Consider the following 18,634-nt stretch of genomic DNA (forward strand, 5'->3'; position numbering starts at 1 on the left):
GTTGGCCATACAGACGAATTAGATAAACCATACATCATAGTTTTACCGCGTTTTTAATACTTCTCAATGAAGATTTTTCGTTTCCTATCTGGATCCCAATTTCCCATAATTGTTCTCTGTTGTTTCTTCTGATTATTCACACTGTGTGTAGTTATTTAATTGGAAAGTCATTGAAAGTGACAATGCTTCTCTATTTCTTCCTTTCTCCGTGTTAAAATCTAGTTGTGATAATGTATACTTGCAGATTCATATCTTTTTAGAGTGCTTTCAGTATTCTTTATCATTCTATTACAACAAATCCTGTATTAAAATAAGCTGAAGACCTTATTGACAGGTAACGGACATATAATAAAATGCTCTTCGTCTTTGTTTTACCATAAAATTTGATTCGAATTTATCATGTAATGGCGACAACGTACGAGAGTTTATATTTAGACGTACGATAGCGCCAGCAGTCGTGGACAGGCCACACCTCTACGATAACTTTAAGAAGAGCCAGTGTTTGGTTGACAGTGAATAAGAAAGGATACACAATGCGTTGAACAGCGAGTGTGGATTTACATTTCTTTATCTCAAACCGGACAATTTTAGGTTGAAACCTCTCTCGTTGCATTATGACGGGGAGTAAAAACGGCAATGAGGCCGAAACTAAATCGCCGCGTGAAAGCGGCGAAGATTCGGAAGACGAGAGTGAAATATTAGAAGAGAGCCCCTGTGGAAGGTGGTCGAAGCGGCGACAAGAGGTTTGTTGTTTCTCTTTTTCTTTTTCCATTTTCTCCATCTTTCTCTCTCCGTATTATCCATTATTCTCGTCCTTAAGTACACACCTTTCACGTAGTGCAATTACCTGCTCCCTGGTTACGTCATTCTACATTTCTGAATAGAGGAGATTTCCCCAAAGGAAATAAATAAATGGTAAATAAGGGATTAATCAGTTGATGGTGACGTCAACGTGTTTAGGCCTAGGCTACGATGACGTTTTCGAACGACAGTTATTCTTCTAAATGTTTTCGTTATTTCTACTTTGAAATACGGAAAATAACAAAGAAAATCTTCATCCTTGAGTATTTAAAATACCGACCGAATATTTTGTTTGAAGGTGATTTCACCCCAATTCCTGGATGGGGTGACCACCCAAAGAAGATATTTATTGCCCGTAGCAAAGCTATAAGTTAGGCCTATCAGTCATAGCCTGCGTCATACAATTATAGTACAGTACACGAAAGAGGCTAACAGGGGATTTGTTTTGCTCATTCGTGCCCAGATTTTGTAATCTTTTATTTGCCCAGAAACTAGGCAACGTTTGATATAGCCTAAAATAAAATTCTGTAGTATTTCAAAACATAGGCATAGTAGGCCTATTTTCACAAATTATTTTCGTTGGCTATCAAATTATTTTACCAGCCAGTTTATCAAGGCATTATTGTAGCCTAACCAGTCATACTGTAGGTGCGGCTTCATGTAAGCATGTAGTCTTAGTAGGCTAATCTGCCCTTTGATGTAAAGAAAAATGCATCATGTGTAGGCCTATGTCATTTTGTTTTAAAGTATAGACAATACTAAAGTGCAGTCATCTTCAAGTTATTTGGGTACAAAAGATGTTGTCGGAAGGACTAGCCTATTGCACATTTTAGAGATGTGAAATAGGCTTTTTATATTGTTTCATAATTTTTGTTTTTGCACAAATGTTATTCTGGTGTTTTGGTTATATATCTGGAGGACATTAATTTTTCCAGAATTAGTTACTGTTAAAACAATAAAATCAATTTCAGGCCTTTTAGTGTCATAGATGACTTTGAGTTGTAGCTTGGAGACGACTTGATTTTTTGTTACTGTGTATTTCCTTATGGTAACAGAGTGAATATTCATAATTATTATTTACAAATTGCTTCTTATTTTCGGTATTTCTAAGCCGGCTGTCCACAGTGAGTTATACTATGGCAATTGACGTTTATCTATGTTATTTTACTCTCTTTACAAGAATTTAAAGTAATATTTTGTCGGCCAGGTGTAACTGAACTGTAATTGACCTTTGAAGACTACACGACTTGAATTACTTAATGCGGGGTAGGTCTAAGCCAGCATCCCGCGGCAGCCCACCACCCCCCTCCATAGCTAATATGACAAAATTGTAACCAGTAAACACCCCTACAGTATGGTAGGTTGGCATTTTTATGGGTGTTTACTGGTTACAATTTTGCCATAATAGCTATGGAGGGGGTGGGGCTCCACGCCGGAATGCTGGCTTAGATCTACCCTGCCAGTAGTGTAGTCTTCAAAGGTTGATTACAGTTTAGTTACAGCCGGCCAACAAAATATGACTTTAAATTCTTGTAAAGCAAGTAAAATAACATAAGAAAACGTCAATTGCCATAGTCTAGCTCACCGCGGACAGCCGGCTTAGAATTACCTTATTTTCCAATCCCACTCCATCGAAGGCACTCTGTGAGCCCTCCACATTCATTTGCCATATAGGCTACACAGTAGGCCTAGTGCAGAGATATATTGTGAGATTTATGTTTTCCATGTTAGCTTATTTTTCAGGTCTACATTGTCACAACACAGAGAATAGGATAATTCTTCAGTTTTTTCTTGAATGACTTAATGTTTTCAATTGGGAATTTATTGTACAGTCTTGGGGCAGCAAAATTTAAAGCCTTTAAAACCAACATTTTGAAGTAAATCGTGGTTCAACTTGAAACCATCCGTAGCTAGTCTTGCATTGATCCATTGACTGTATCATATTCAGCAAGTCTTTCAGTATTTTGGATATCCAGTTTTTTTAATGTGGATCATTACCCATATTTTAAACATTATTCTAGTTTGATGGGGAACCAATACTTCTCAAACAATACAGAGGTGATCAGGTAGATTATAAAGTTGCATTAGCCTGCTATATTTATGACATAGTCACAGTATTTCTTTTTTATAGAACACTTGTCAAGATGTTGCTTTAACAGGCTGGTTTTTAATTTGCAATTATGTTAATACCACAGCTGCATAGATATTGCACTCATAAATCCTTTAGAAGAGTGTTAGTTGGTTAGGAGAATGATCTTCACATAGCTGCAATATTATATAAAGTAAGCTAAAGACTATTATTAAGAAAGAAGGAAAGGTAATACTGCATATAATAGAACAGAGGAAAGAACCTAGATTATAACACTGTAGACATATTCAATTTGAGAGGTGGTTATTTATATATATAATTTTCCTCCTGGCTCTTGAACTATTTATTTTTCAGATTGTTTATATTGTTCTGAATGTGTTTTTGACACAGTGCAAACCACTCATGTCTGTTTCCCTTATCTCTGCATACAACAGTTATGAAGTGACCCTGGTTGGAGGCATGCAGCATTTATTTGTGTATTCAGTAACAATCCTTCCCAAAATATAAACCTTGAAAAGGTGACATTGATAACTACAGAGAAGCATTGTAACCTAGCCTTTGCAAACTTATCATTACTTAAGGCATAAGGTCCTACCTAGCCATGGAGGGACTTCCTCACCCCCTCAAGAGTGAATTGCAAGGACACTGCTGTACCTAACCTAATGTAGGACTACGTTTAGTACTGTAATTAAAAGCAGGTTTTCCCTCGGTCTCCCTTAGCATTGCTTGCACCTGGCATAATGTTTACATAAGTTTGGGAAGTAGAGGATGTGGTTCGCCAAGTTGAAGGAGGGTATAGCCTACTTTGCTTGAAATATCTAGATGTTGATGTTGGTGCACTTCTTTGGCTTCCAGGGGAGATTAATGCTGCTATCCAGGCATCTTGTGCCCCTTGCACAAAAAAGTCTCTGAATGTGAAAAGAGTAAAACAAGCTGTTAAGTATCCTCACAGTGAAGACTGGGAAGGCTCTAAAAGCATAGGATGCTTAACCATGAAAGTTTGTTTAGATATGGGGATAATAAGCTAATAAACTTTTTATGTAACACATAAGATCATAAGCTATCTATAGCCTAATGCATGGGACTATAAGCTATCATGAAGTAGAGAATACACAGCACTTGATAGTAATCTGCTTCATTTAATAATAATAATAATCTGCTTCTAACATTCCATAAGGGAAAAAATACTAAAATGACCATCATTTGATTGCTGTTAATACAGTATTGTATTCCATCTAATTACTGTTAATTAATACTGAATACTATATTAGGTATAGGCTGCATCTAAACAAGAAAGAGCTAAATAGTCAAAACATTTTATATGAAATTATGTACATTTGGACATAGAACTGTACCATCTACATAGGCTATATGATAAGTTTATTTACAGTATGTGGTTGTGGTACTAAGGAGCATTGTTAAAACTTCCATGTATATTGGCTAAGCATATTGACAATATTGTGCTTATGACACTATTGTTACCATTTGCATCATTATCATGACAAAGTTATGCAAATATGAAATATACCAAAACAATAATGGTATTAAAAATAACTGCTGTGCCTTGAAAGAACTGATTTATTTTTAGAGCAACATAAGCAGTGGATGGCTGTAAAGTTTGATTTGTCAGTTATGTATGTCATCACTTTATTCACTGATTATAGCTTTTAAGTAAGCAGATGGAATTAATTTAGAAATATATACTGACATGGTACTAAATACAGGAAGTTCAAAATTATAATCTTTCCATGATTATTATTGAAATATTTAATTAATAAGGAGAGTTGTGTAGGAATTGGTGTGAAGGGTCATACCATTATCAAATTTTCTCATACTGTACCTGGAGGATGAGGCCTTGCAAATGTGATAAATTGATTTACTGTACCTTGGTACCAGTGAATTTCTTATGGACGAGGCTGGTGATGTCAATACGGTACTTATACTGTAGGGATTAGAGAAGTGAACACCAACATTTTCTGGATGTCATTGGTGAACTAGATGGCTCTGCTATCTCTCTATGTGATGAATATGGTGAAATGGCAGTTTAGAAGAAGTTTGCATTAAAAGTGTTGTTTTCTAAGTTGAAGTTAAGGGCCTGTTGTTGGCTTGGTGTTTTGGCATTTTATAAGTTATTGCCATGGTAAGATTCCAGCTGGTGTGAAAGTTTCGAATGAACACAAACAAAATCAGAAGTATGTTGCAAGCAAACATCTGCTGTTAAAAAATCTTGTAATTTTTTCAGTTGATATTGCATTTATGAATACCATAGGCTACACATTGTCAGCCTTGTTGACATTATGTTCAACAGTTATTGATTTGCCATAATGAGGATAAGTTTCCATTGTTCTATTAATGAGCGGATTTCTCAAATTAGTTGACTTTGACATTGATTTGTGGAAAATGTGAATATTTGAAGAATTATTTTCACTATTTTTGTATATATTTATGGATCTTAGGTACCTTGGAAGGGTTAGATAATATAGTATCAATTACTTGACCTTTGATATTGTAATTACCTGAATATTTTAGTTTATCTTTAGCACTGTATTTTAGTGGACAAAACAAACGTGTAATTAATGACTGATTTTTTTGGAGCCTGCATCATAGTGGAATAACTGACATTGGTCAGTTTTTGAATGACATTTAGCAGGTGGATGTATGAGTTGTTGATGAGCATTAGATGAGTTGTTGGTGTTTAAATGTTTTCAGCATTAAGAAATGCTATTTTATCTTTAGCAGCACAGTAAAGGCCAGAATTTTTGAGGATTCAGGAATGCCATATTAATAAGACCAGCTTTTTTTGTAGTCTGTGAGTATGTTATGATGCATAGCTTTTACAACTCTGCATACAATAACATGAGAAGCCTACTTTTTTTTAATGCTCCATTTGTTTATTTTTGTTATGGAATTGCTTATACATACAGTGCTGCTTTTTTCAGAAGTTTTTAAGTTTTTTCCTCATAGGAAGATTCTGTAGTTTTTGGCATGGAGAAAAGTGTTGCATAAGGTTTACAATTTTTATTTGGATTGTTATATTTTTTATTTTGCTGTTACTGTTTTAAATGCTCATGCTGGGTAAAACCAAGCATACTATTTGAAGACATGCCACATCTAAAGGGAAATTCTTTTATGCTCTACAGTGATAAATTCTATATTTATTTGCAGAGGGTCATTGCTGTAGAGTTGGGATGCATTCCATCCCATTTTTAGTAAACTTGACTTGCAAAGGAAGCCTTAAACCTTGGTGCAGTCTTCTCTTCTTAGAAGAGTTTCAACTCATCTATGTTCAAAACTTGCTTGGCTCTGTTATGAAACTGTTGTTTTAGATCTCCAGGAACATCTTCACAGCTTCCTCAATATTCACCAGCTTCTGATGATACCAGGAAGCAGATATCTCTCACCTTAAAAACCTCATACCACCCAATACCTGTAACAAATGTTTGTTTGTAATCTGGGCCTCAGACTCAGTTCTTTAAATCAGCTGACAGTGATGAAGCCTTTGTCATGATCGTTCGGGCTGATAATGTAGCCTGCGTCTATTTTGTATCCTAAACCCATGTGAAACACAGTCTTCCTGCTCCAAGGTAAGAGTCCTGTTAGGAATGACAAACAGCTGACTTGCTTGTTTAGTTTGCCAAGAGTTGTGGCTAGAACAGTAGTTATGAATGATGTTTGTGATTAACACCTCACCAGCCTTTAAGGCTAAAGCCTGCCTGATAATCTAAGCCATATTGAACCCGACCAGTAACAAGTACTTGAGCCAAGTGCCTTGTTAGCTTTCAGTTCAGTAGCCTCTTTAACTATTGTAGATGTGACTAAGCAGTGCAAATTGTTAGAACCAATCTCCAGAACTTCTCCAGTAGTTTTCACTCTTCAGTTTTCAGTACAGAGCAGTTTTCATGTCCAGAGATGCAACCAGCTGCATTTTCCAGAACCACAGCTAAAACTATTGCTGTCCATACAAGATTAGAGGTGCATCTTACACAAAGTTTCTCTTCAAGAGCCCTCACAACACTTGTTATCAGAAGCTAAGAAGTTGGTTGCCTGTGTCTTATGAATTGCAGCCGTAGCTGCTTCAAGTTACATTTCTAGTAATGTTCAGATGACTCTATCAATTCATGTTCTAAGCTGGAATGATTAAAAGAAGCCACTCTAGGACGAGAGGCTTACTACATTGATCACTGATCAGAAAACTGCTTTCACAAGTATTTATTCAATAGGAGGATGAATATTCTAAGAACATGGTAGGTCTTATCATTTAGATTTTGCTACATTGCAGAAATTATAGTGCAAAGAGTGGTAAAGATAGCACACCCGTAGCACCTAGAGCTATGTTGTTCTATAATTTAAAAATGCAGAGAAGCTAGAGATCTCTCAACCAAGACTCAGATCTGACAAGGCAAAATGTTCATTCCAGCTCCTTCAGCATCCCTTTGCAACTTAACTGCAGATAGAATTGTGGAATTCTCAGAGCTTTATATAATGACCAAGAAATTTCTAGAGCTGCTTTCACCTCCAGGGTGGGGTCTGAGATATTCCTCAAAATTACCATATGTGTCACTTCAGCACTGCTCCCTCCTAGTTTACCAAGGATTTAACCCAGAAGGTAGCTACACAATCCCTCCTCTCCCCTTTGTGAGCTTCACAGCTTCAGAAGTGCACACTATTCAATACCTCTTAAGGAAGCTACTGATCATAGGAATAGGCAGCAGTGGCTTGAAGTTCTCCAATCCAAGGATTACTCCAAACACTCTAAGGTGGACATCCTCTGCCAAAGGGCAGCTACCTCTATATTTGAGTGCTAGAATGGTTGTTCATATAACAGAACTACTGTATTGGAAACAGAAGGTTAATGATGCAAGATTGTATCTTCATGGACCTCCTATTGGCATCACAGGCAGGACTCACAGAATGCCAGGCAATTATTTGTAACTTTGTGAAGCTAATGTTCTAGAGGCAGGTATTCTTGGAAATTGTAAACAGTTCTCCAGAATTTCATTCACATGTATGTAAGCCCTCAGTTCACTGAAACGATATTTCCAGTAGACTCCAATCAGGATATAGATAGTGGATTCTGTCCACTGGTCCATCCTTAATTAGTAGTTCTTTTTAAATGTTAAACAAGTGATTTATCATTAGTTGGTACTAGTAAAATCTTGTTAGCACTTTTGCCAACTTCTCCGATAGTGCCAAGATCCAGGGCACTGGGACGTCTACTAGTTTCTGTTCCTTAGTCTCTCAGTTTCCACAGTTGCACTGATATGAGGTTAAGAGGCCTCCTGCTAGTCTAGAATCCTATCTGGAATGGATGGCCTTCATCATTACCAGAGTCAGGTAGCTAAATTTGTGTGTGTGTGTGTGTATGCACGCGATACTTGCTCACCGTAGCATACCTGAGGAAGGGAAAAAGAGATTGCAAGTCATTTTCTTTGGACCAAGAGAACAAGGTACGTTTCTTCAAGAGTTACATTAAGGGAAGAGACAGTGTTGTAGATAGCCTCAACAGGAAGATCAAGCTCTACCTCCATAAGATCATTTCATACCATTATATGCAAAGCCCATTGACATAAAAATCTGGTTGGTGGAGCTAGTGATGATGATCAACCTCAGTCACAAGCTTCCATCAGTTTGCTTTCCTCCACCTGTCTCACCTGCTTTGAATTTTCTTACTCACTTGCATATCTGATATAAGCTTATGTCTTCCTGTCCATCCTCAGCACTATGGTTTGCCAAACTTTGCTAGATTCCCACAGACCCCCCTCCCTCCAGGTGGAAGAGACCCCTATGCCAAGTGTTATCCTTCCACTTGATATATATTCTAAAATCTGAAAACAAACCTTTACACATGGATTCCAATCAGAGCTCTTTTGACTTACCTTCAAGTTTAGATGTTTTTTTTTTTATGGCTCACAAGTAAAGGAGCCTCACAAGTTAGCGAGTTCTTAGTCAGGAATGCATTCTACAGAGGTTAGCCTACTCATTGAACCTTGCGGTTGCAGAAGTACAAGGTCCCCTGCTGTGGGTGTGGATCCTGATTGCTATTGGTCTTCTTGATCTCTTAACCATCCCTTTTATGTATTCATAAGCCATTTTCTATAAAGAAGATTTTTTGGGCGTTTGTACGTCACACTTGATGGATAAGAGTGGTCCACTGTTAATTATGTTGCTCCCGAGAATATCCTAAGGAATTAAGGATCTCGCAAGCCTTTGCATTCCCTGACATATGGTTTTTTAAACCTGGTATATATTTCTCTGATTTAGACATTTTTTCAAGGACCGTGTCTGACTCTAGTACTTTTAGTATTCGGTCTTGCTCTAAACACAGCAAAACTAGACTGACGAAAGCCTCATACAATTTGCATACCATTTGTATTAATTGTAGAGGACAGAATTGCACAATTGATTTGACTTGTGATGAATGTAGGGACTGGGATCAGGGGGAAATTGAAAGTTTTAAAGGCAAATATCTTAACAAACTTGAGAGAGACAGGAAGAGGAAGGTGGCTGCTAGAGTCGAAGCTAGGAAGTTAGTCAGCCAAGTGTCTTCTCCTAGATCGAATGTAGCCAATTTATCTGTTTTGTCTTCACCTGTAACTGCCTTTTCTCCCATAACCTGTCCTCTGACTTTTCCATCTACTCCATTACCTGGCTCCCGTGCTTCTGAACCCAGTGCCATTGCCAGTCTCAAAGCCAATTTTGACCAGAAATTTGGTCTCATTGTGAATACTGTGGCCCAGTGAGGGGCATCTCGTAAGGTCCTTATGGACAAAGTGAGTGTTATTGACAAAGGTGCAAGTGCAGTGTCAGTGGAGGTGACTACTCGTCCCACTGATGCTCCTAGACAAAGGTCCCTGTCATACTCCCCTAAAACTGGGAGTAGGCATACTGGAAGTTCAAGGGAGGTTGGTGGGGTTTGCCCACGGGTAGTTGACCCCCTCAGTCGAGTCTGTTGTCCGGCCCCAGGTCTCAGCAGACAGCCATAGAAAAGGCATCCATAAGGATGTGCATGCATTGTCCTCTAGTGATTTGGACTCCAGTGCAGACAAGAGGCACCGATGGCGTTTTTAGGATGTTTCTCGGCCGTTGAAGAGGCATGTTTCAGCTGCTGCCCAAGCTTCTCTACTCCCCTGTAAGCAGCGCAGGGAGCAGGAACATAGTCCTTAGCCTTCTTGTAGCTTCTGGGACAGCCCTGAACTCTTGTCTCCTAAGCTCCCTGTTACGAAGCTCCAGCATTTGATGCTAAAGCGGTCTTTCAGCTTTGTAAGCGCCTGTCATCTTCCAAGTACCCAGCAGTTTCCAAAGCTTGACGCCATCTCCTGTCTGCTTGGCGCCAGCTGTCAGGCACCTGGCGTCACACTCTCTTCAGGTTGCTACGTCGGTTTCAACCGCACCCAGGGTACACGATCCTTCGTTGGAGCCCATTCAGCACTAACTTAGTAGCATTTTGGTCCTTTTGCAGAAATTTTCTGCTGTGACACAGGAACCGTTGGACTTGGCTCTCTCTCCAGTTTCATCTGACAATGAAACTATTGACGAGGAACACTCTCTCACTGCCTACGCAGCTCTCCTGAGGTATTTTCTGGTCAGTTTTCCGATGTTCTTCGCACCAGTGGCCCTGACTTCTCCTGCATCATCTTTTATGATGAGGAACCAGCCTGTTGAGTCTTAAGGCTTCCCAGGGTGGTCCTTTCCTCCTCGTCAAGGAAAGCCTTGTCCAAGATAGAAGGATGGCCCTCGGAGAAGAGAGAGCTTGGCAAGGGTGTCTTTTGAGTCCCTCCCTCTCGCCTTTCACGTAGGAGGTACCTTTCGTATGCCACAGGAGAAGCTCCTTCTTTGGGAGCCGCTGCCTTCCTCCCAGGGGGACTTCTCCAGCTTGATTGATTCCGCTCAGAGATTGGCTTTTGCGTCTGCTAAGATTATGCTCATGGCAACGGAGCTCGACCATCTTGTGCGAAATATTTTCAAGGTCTTTGAGGTGTTGAGCTTTTCAGACATCAAGTACTGTATCCTCTAATGGTAAATAGAAGACAATGGACCAGTAATTTTAAGGGTAAACATTTTTCTATGGTGGTAAACCAAAGTCGACACACAAGCTTCCACTATAGTTAACTCTCATCGCTCACAGGCGACAGGTGCACCCAAAAGGTTAAATGGCTCTCAGACCCTCTGTTTGAGCCCCTTTGCTCCAATCTCTCTGAGATGTACGAGGAAAACCCTTTTCCTTGTTCCTTTGTCTACGGCCAAAAGAATCAGTGAGCTGCAGGCCATAGATAAGAGAGTCAGTTTCTCTCAAGGAGACGTGGTTTGCTCCTTTATTCTCGGCTTTCAGGCAAAGAATGAAACTCATGCCAACCCCTGGGCCCACTCTTTCATCATCAAGAGTTTGTTGGGCATTCTTGGTCCAGAAGAAGAAGAGAGAGCTCTTTTCTCTGTAAGGGCTTTGAGATATTACCTTGATATGACTGAGAGGATCAGAGGCCCCTCTAGCAACCTCTGGTGCTCTGTAAAAAATCATTCATGACCACTTTCCATGAATGCATTGGCATTCTTTTTAAGAGACGTTATCTCTGAGTCGCACTCGAGGATTCAGGAGGATTTTTTAGCTGCCCTTAAAGTTAGGCCCACAAAATCAGAGCTGTCGCCACCTCGTTGGCATTTAAGCATAACTTGTCATTATCCGCGATTCTTCACTCCACCAGTTGGAGGTGCAAATCAGTGTTTGTGTCACATTATTTACGTGAAGTGGAGACAGTGTTAAAAAATTGCAGTACCCTGGGTCCATTGTTAGTGGCTGGCATGGTGTTGGGGGGCGAAGCATAGGAGGTAGTCCTTCTATTCTTTATCTCCTCGCCTTGATGTAGGGTGTCAAGTCTTGGGGAGCCTGGGGATACAGTGTACCTGGAGTACCCACCAGTCCTTTAATGGATGGGTAGTGGTTCTTTATTTTTGTGTATGTAACAGCATTGTCTGGTTTGTTTATTGTGGTACTACCCCAGGGCAAGGGCACTGATTGTGCGTTGCTAGCTATCGGAATACTCCTTTGCTACAAAGCTCCCACTTGAGTACGCTCCACGGCTATACCGCCACGCCACTACAAGTTAAGATGAGCACCAACCAGAGGCAGTATCTTCGTGCTGTAGCTCTCTTACCAGGTGAGGTTACAACAAGCATCTGACTGATGCTAGCTGCCTTTCTATTTCAAATTCATTACCATTACTGAATGTTTTGAATAGAATATGCCCATGTATCCACCTCCTGTCAATGTGGATTCAGCTATGTAATTACTTGTAAGTTACTTATATGAAAATGAAATTTTCATAGTAAAATTAAGTTTCATATAATAATACTTACCAAATAATTAAAGAGTCGGAGCCCTCCCTCCTCCCCTCTCATGGACATAGGGCACAAACAAATTGAGCTCTTCAGCTGTGTTGTACCCATTCTTCCCTGAAAGTGGGCAGGGCTAGTTACCTACACTAAAACAATGGAAAGGCTACTGTGAATTTCAAAATTTAAGCTGCTGCAATAATTAGATACTGTAGCTATGTAATATCTTGGTAAGTTTATATGAAACCTAATTTTATTATGAAAATATCATATTTTGGACATTTTCGTATAAACTTATATCTTATAATGAAAGTGTCTGCTATCACATTAGTTGGATTAGAAGCTGCAATGAATGATTTTAACTGCTGCTAGAGACTTGGAGATTGTGCATGCTTGGGCATTACTGGCTGACTATTTCTTTTTGAGAAAGACTAAAGCTTCAAGAATTATTTAAGGGTTTGTATAAAAAATTTGATTTATGCCTAGAATAATATATTTATCAAATTTAGCTGGCTTAAGGGACATCTTGTAAAATACTTGATCTTCATGGAAAACTGTCTGATGAGTCTGCAAATACTGTACTTCAGAAATGAAATGTCTATGACAAGTAATACATTTATCTTTTCAACTTTTTCGTCAAGTATTTCTTTCTAGACACTATATGCAGATAATCAGATATGACATGCTGCTGTTTTAATGTGGCTTGTGTATTTGCTGGAGCACTGGTTTCCATGTTGTGCGTCAACTGATCAGCCAATCATTCACTGTGCTTCCATTCCAAGTTGCATGTTGTGTGTTTGATATTGTATCTAGTAATTCTGATTAGGCTATTTGACAGTTTTTTGGTGTTACTTTTAACTTCCAGCTCTTTCACATCACTTAAAAGCATATCTAATTCTGGTAGGAAACAACTGCAGACATTGTTTTTAAGGCTTTTCATTACAGTTGGGCCCTGTACACTAAGGTACTGTTATTGGTTCTAACCCATCCATGTATATTACTGTACTGTAATGAACCTTATTTGATATTCTTTGAGGTGAATCTTAATTTCTGTTAAAGTTAGCTTACATCTTCATGTTGTTAGGTGCAATCAACATTCAAAATAACCAAAAGAATAACATTGGCTGACCCAGATTGACTGTCTGCAATCACCTGTTTCCCACCAGGTGGCTTTGGAATGTTTATGTTCTTGTCAGAATCCTTCTGATGTGCCCTTGTGTATGCTGTGTTAATCAGCTCTAATAATTTTGACTATTTTTGGCAGTTTTTTCCTGTATTATATTGTGCTTGTTTTCTGGTTTACAGTAGGTCATTGATAGCAAGCTGAGATAGATGGGTTAGGTTCTGTGTGAACATGTTTTGTATAAACTGAATGTATTTGCTTGGACATTATGGTCTCATGGGTGTTACTGGTATAGGTCTTGAGTGTGATTTTATTTATTTTTTCTTGGTGTGAGAAAGTAATGAGTGGTCTGATGAGAATGAATAATTTTGTGAGGTGCCAGAAGATGTGAGAGGCCGTTAGTTTACTTAGCCAGTCAGTTAGGTTTGGTCAGAAGTCTACTCTATTTAATCTTTCTTCTTCTTCCAGTGTTTTTCTAATCTTTCTTCTTCTTCCAGTGTTTTTTCTCTCACTCTTTCTGCTCTGGCTTCTAATGCTGTGTATGTGGTCCAGAAAAAATGGATAGGTAAACTTGAAGATATGAGTTTACATCTAGCAGCAGTTAGGCACTTGACCAAGTCTGTTATGAGTAAGGATCATGGTGCCCACATGTAGTGATAAGCCCCCTCTCCCCCCTCTCTTCCTCCAAAAGAGGAGGTGTTGTAGCCTTCATCTGTTTGCCCTCTGGACTGCCCTGCGCCAGTAGGTTGTCTGTCAGGGAACCAAGGAGTGTCTTGGGGCAGAGGTCTGTGTCCTTCACCACCTGTCTCTAAACCATCTGCTGTCTCAAATTTGTTGTGTTCTCTGAAAGATTTATTGGTAGAGTTAGGTGCTTGTATCATGCATTATCTTCACGTTATTTAATTTTCTGAACTGCGCGTCAGTACTACTTCAGTTGTTCAATAATTTACACCCCATGTCACCTGTATTCCTTTTTCTTCTGATGTTAACCCTTCCCCTCTTATTCATTTTCCTCCTCTGTTGCCTCATATTCCTCTTATTTTGACAGCTACTGTATATCAATTTGTACTAGTGGCTCCTCCTCTTCTGCCACTTCTAGTGTTGTGCAAATGGCTCCGCTGTCATCTCAGCAGGGTCTTCTCTCAAGTTGAAGCTTTTGTGCGCTGGTGTGGTGTCTTGCAAGAAGCCTCTTCCTTCTCCCATCCAACCACCTCCCTCCCAGCTTTGTTGCAAGTCACGTGCTCCTTCCCAGCTGTGTTGTGCTTCCCTTTCACATCCCGTACATCATTGCTGCCAGTCCCAGGTACATCACAGTTTGAAGTGTCATATCACCTCACTGTCTGAGTCTGCAGATTTACAGTTTTCTACTATCTCAGTTCTTTCTTAGACGACGGATTTCAAACCTGATCTGGGTGATTCCCCTTCGATTTTTTAAGCAGTTTGTATTTAGTGTTGCTCTGCTTTACCCTCTTTGTTTTGCCAAAGATGACTCTGTTAATCACATCTCTTTTGTTTGCTTCTACCTCAGCTCCTGTTAAAACAAGGAAAAAGTTAAAACCGTCTAATTCTGTTAAGGCTTGTTTTGAGGCAGTCTTGAAAATGTAACCCTTAAGCCTGATACTCAGAATACCATTGCTTCGATTTCCAGTTTCTTGAAGCTGCATAGAGCTACGTGGTATGACACAGATACAATGTCAGATTTTTAACCTTCCTATTTTCAAAACGTAGGTTTTTGGAAGTTGCTTACAAGGTGGAAGTGAAGAGCTCTCAAATCCGTAAGGTACTTTGGGCTAATAGTGAGGTGGAAGCACTATGAAATTAGTGTATTGTTATTAGCATGACTGCTCATTTACTGTGCCAAGTAAGAAAATAATAATAATACAGTAAACTCCCCGTATTCGCAGTCTCACAATTTTTGGACTCACCTATTTGCGGATTTCTCTATGGAACGTATATACGCATTATTCACTGAAAATTCAGCCATTCACAGTATTTATCACTGAGAAATATTCATTAATTACTGTATTTTCATCTCATTTTCATGACTAAATGCACTTTTTGTGATAAAACTATTAAAATACTCAGGTAGTTCTCGAGTTACAATAATTCACCTTACGATAATTCAAGTTTTGCAATGGGGTAAGCAATTAATACCGATAAAACAATATTTTATAAAATATTTTTAAATTTTGCTCAGGCGCAGGCAGCAGCGTACAATCAGGCAACGAGAGAGACCAAATTTCAATAGACCAAATTCTTTTCCTCCATCTCTTTATCCCATCTTTTAGTTAAAAAAGTAAAAGAGAATGATAAAAGTATTGTTAGCAACGTTATACTCCTGCGTAAATGTGTACAGCCATAAACAACCAACCAAGAAACTGTTGTTTTGCTTATCACCAAATCGGATAACAACAGCCGTTTTGCTTGTATTTCAACCATTGTACGGTAATACACAATTACCGTATTATAGTACAAATGGCATTAAGTAGAATAGGACTGATATATTTTTACATTATACCCTTATTCGGCATGGATAAAAGATCGGCAAGGAAATATACTGCTAAATTTAAGATGCAAGTTGTAGCTGAAGCTGAGAAAACAATGTTCAAGCTGCTAGTGACTACAAATTATCGTGCATCGGCAACACGGATGAAACCGTAATTAAAAAATTAGAGAGAAAGTATTTTAATCAAAACTACTGGGCATGAAAGAACACATTACTGTACTGCAATTTTTACGCAGAAAACGAAAAATACATAAAGCTCGCATTGTAATGAAATCAAGTGAAAATAGCGAATGGAATCTTGATTTTTTTTTACACAAAACAACCATCCTCAAACGTCCATCGTCATCAATTAACGAAAAAAGTAGCTAAATTAATTTCACAACGAGACGTACTTAAGTTATATTTCGACTTAAAAACACTTCATATAAAGAAAAATAAACATGCCCCATATAAAGAAAGTATCTAGAGATTCATTTACGCTAACTAGAGGCAAGAAAACCGCTCTGAACTAAGTTAAATATGGTGAAATAAACACGCGTAAACGATTTCCAAACCAAAACATTGATCGCTATGATCACAATTTATAATACAAAAGCAATATAAGAATATATACAATATTATTAGATACAGTGAATTAAGGCATAAAATTTTAAAAGATCCATGGAAAAGATGCATATTCATTATGTTGACGTTTGCCTAATACGATACGTGAATATAGAGTACAGTATAATGTAGGCTACACTACCGTATATGTATACGATATACCATAGTATTGGCTAAGCTAATTCTATTTTGTTATTCAATTTCTCTTTGTATTGAATTATCATAAGTCACTCTGCATGAACCTCCAGAATTAGCTGATATTAATAATTACTATACCATGTATGTATAGACTATATATTGTAGGCTAGCCTACCATATATGTATACATGGTACCGAATACAATTTGGTATTTCTTACGTTTTTTCCAACAAACGCTGGTTTTTTGGAACCTAACCCCATTGTAAGTAGGATAACAGTCACATTAGAGAAGATGACATCGAAGTCTTCCCATGCTTCATCTGACCATGTAGAAACTGTCATCTGTCTCTTTCAAGATGAAAGCTTCTTGAGAGGGGCTAGGGAACCAATCCATAAGTCTTGAAAGCCCACACTTACAGCCCTAATTAACAACAGTGGTCAATTATTGGCATTGATGCTTGTCCTGAGGGATTTCCAGCACCTGTACCTCTTGAGATAACCTGATCAAGTTCTTCTGGTATCTCAGGCACGTGAAGCAACATTTTCTTCTAGGGCTTGAAGCATATCGCTTTATGTTGTCTCCATTTATGGGACATACTAACTTGAATATTGCTCATGACTTTAGGACATACTAACTTGAATATTGCTCATGACTTTGGATGAGGTCATCTAATATTTTGAGTTAGAAGCACCAAAATGTTCCTATCATTGTGTAGGATGGAATTTGGACATAGCCCTTAAATTTGACAATATTCTCAATAGGATAAAGCTTCCCTTAAGAACTTAACTTTAAAACACTTTTTCCTTTATGTCTTGCTATGGCAAAGTGTATTATTAAGCTTCAAGCCTTGTCTTGTAAGATTTTCTTCAAGAGGACACAGGCATTTTCTTTTATCCTCCAATTGTTTAGGGCTAAAAACAGTGTCAAAGCAAAGCCCTTCCAAGATTTGTGATTATGCTTAATTTAACTACTTTAGTAGGTAATGGAGAGGAATTTCTGCTACATCTGGTTATAGCTGTAAGGATTTGTCTATATTTCTTTCAAAACTTTGCAAGAGAACATTATCAGTGCAGCTCAAATGGACATGGAACTCAGTTGTGCCATGTGTTGTTTGCAAGGCATTAGATTTCATATAAGGATTGTAAAGCCCTTGATCCTATCATTACAATAGAGGGGATTTTCTCCCAAACCAGATGCAGGAGAATCTTCCTTACTCTCTTACCTTTAGGCTGTTAGGAAATCCCAGTGTTGAGTCTGGGGAGTGTGAAGAAATACATTTGGGTATAGGAGCATACCTTCATATCTGAAGGTAGTTATTGTCTTTAGTTTTGGACTGTCGTTTATGGGCTTTCAACTCTGGCACAGGAGTCACTAGTACTCTATGAGATAAAGTCCTTTTTCCCTTTAAGGATCCTCTGGCAAGTCTCACTATGGGGACATTACACCCTGTTATGGATCCACTGTCTGGTGACAATACATTCCAGGAAGGATCACAACAGGCAAGAATGTTTAGAAACTTTTCCCATTTAAAAAAGCTTTTAGTTCACTTGGCTTATCAGGTGTTTCACTGGCTTTACTACTCCATCATCTTTATTTAGTGTTGTAGTCTTATTAACTTTAACAGTAGATAAGATTCATCCCACATCTTAGTGGGTGGTCATAAAGAATTCTTACAAAAGCAAAGATTCCAATGCCATCTGGTGGGAAATAGGTGATTACAGATGGTCCATCCTGTTCAGCCAAGCATTATTCTTTTTGTTTATTTTGAATGCCAGTCGCCCTTAATGGCACAAAGATGTAATCTGACTTTAACAGAAGGTAAATATCAAAATAATTAATTTTATCATAAAATTTTCATTTTGAGAGATGCCACCCTTGGGCATATTGAGGCATACTCAGTAGGTGTTCGGTGGTATCAGGAAATATGTATGGTTCTGTCTTCCATATGGATACACAGTTTGGTGATCTAGCATGCTGGAGCCAAAATATCACTTGGATCCGTGTATTATTAGTTAGACTTTTGGAATGGAAATTTCAGTGATACAG

At 38.5% G+C, this 18,634-nt stretch overlaps 1 protein-coding gene across 1 annotated transcript in view; it reads left to right on the top strand.

Moving 5' to 3' along the window:
- The first annotated feature begins 480 nt into the window (after nt 1–480).
- Madm (MLF1-adaptor molecule) overlaps nt 481–18,634 on the top strand; it is a 260,480-nt gene continuing 242,326 nt past the window's right edge. Inside the window, exon 1 of the mRNA XM_067114228.1 lies at nt 481–743. Coding sequence (XP_066970329.1) covers nt 615–743 — 129 coding nt within the window. The 5' untranslated portion in view covers nt 481–614. The remainder of the gene's footprint in view (nt 744–18,634) is intronic.

Source organism: Macrobrachium rosenbergii, chromosome 13 (genome assembly GCF_040412425.1).
Source record: "Macrobrachium rosenbergii isolate ZJJX-2024 chromosome 13, ASM4041242v1, whole genome shotgun sequence".
Classification (NCBI taxonomy): Eukaryota; Metazoa; Arthropoda; class Malacostraca; order Decapoda; family Palaemonidae; genus Macrobrachium; species Macrobrachium rosenbergii.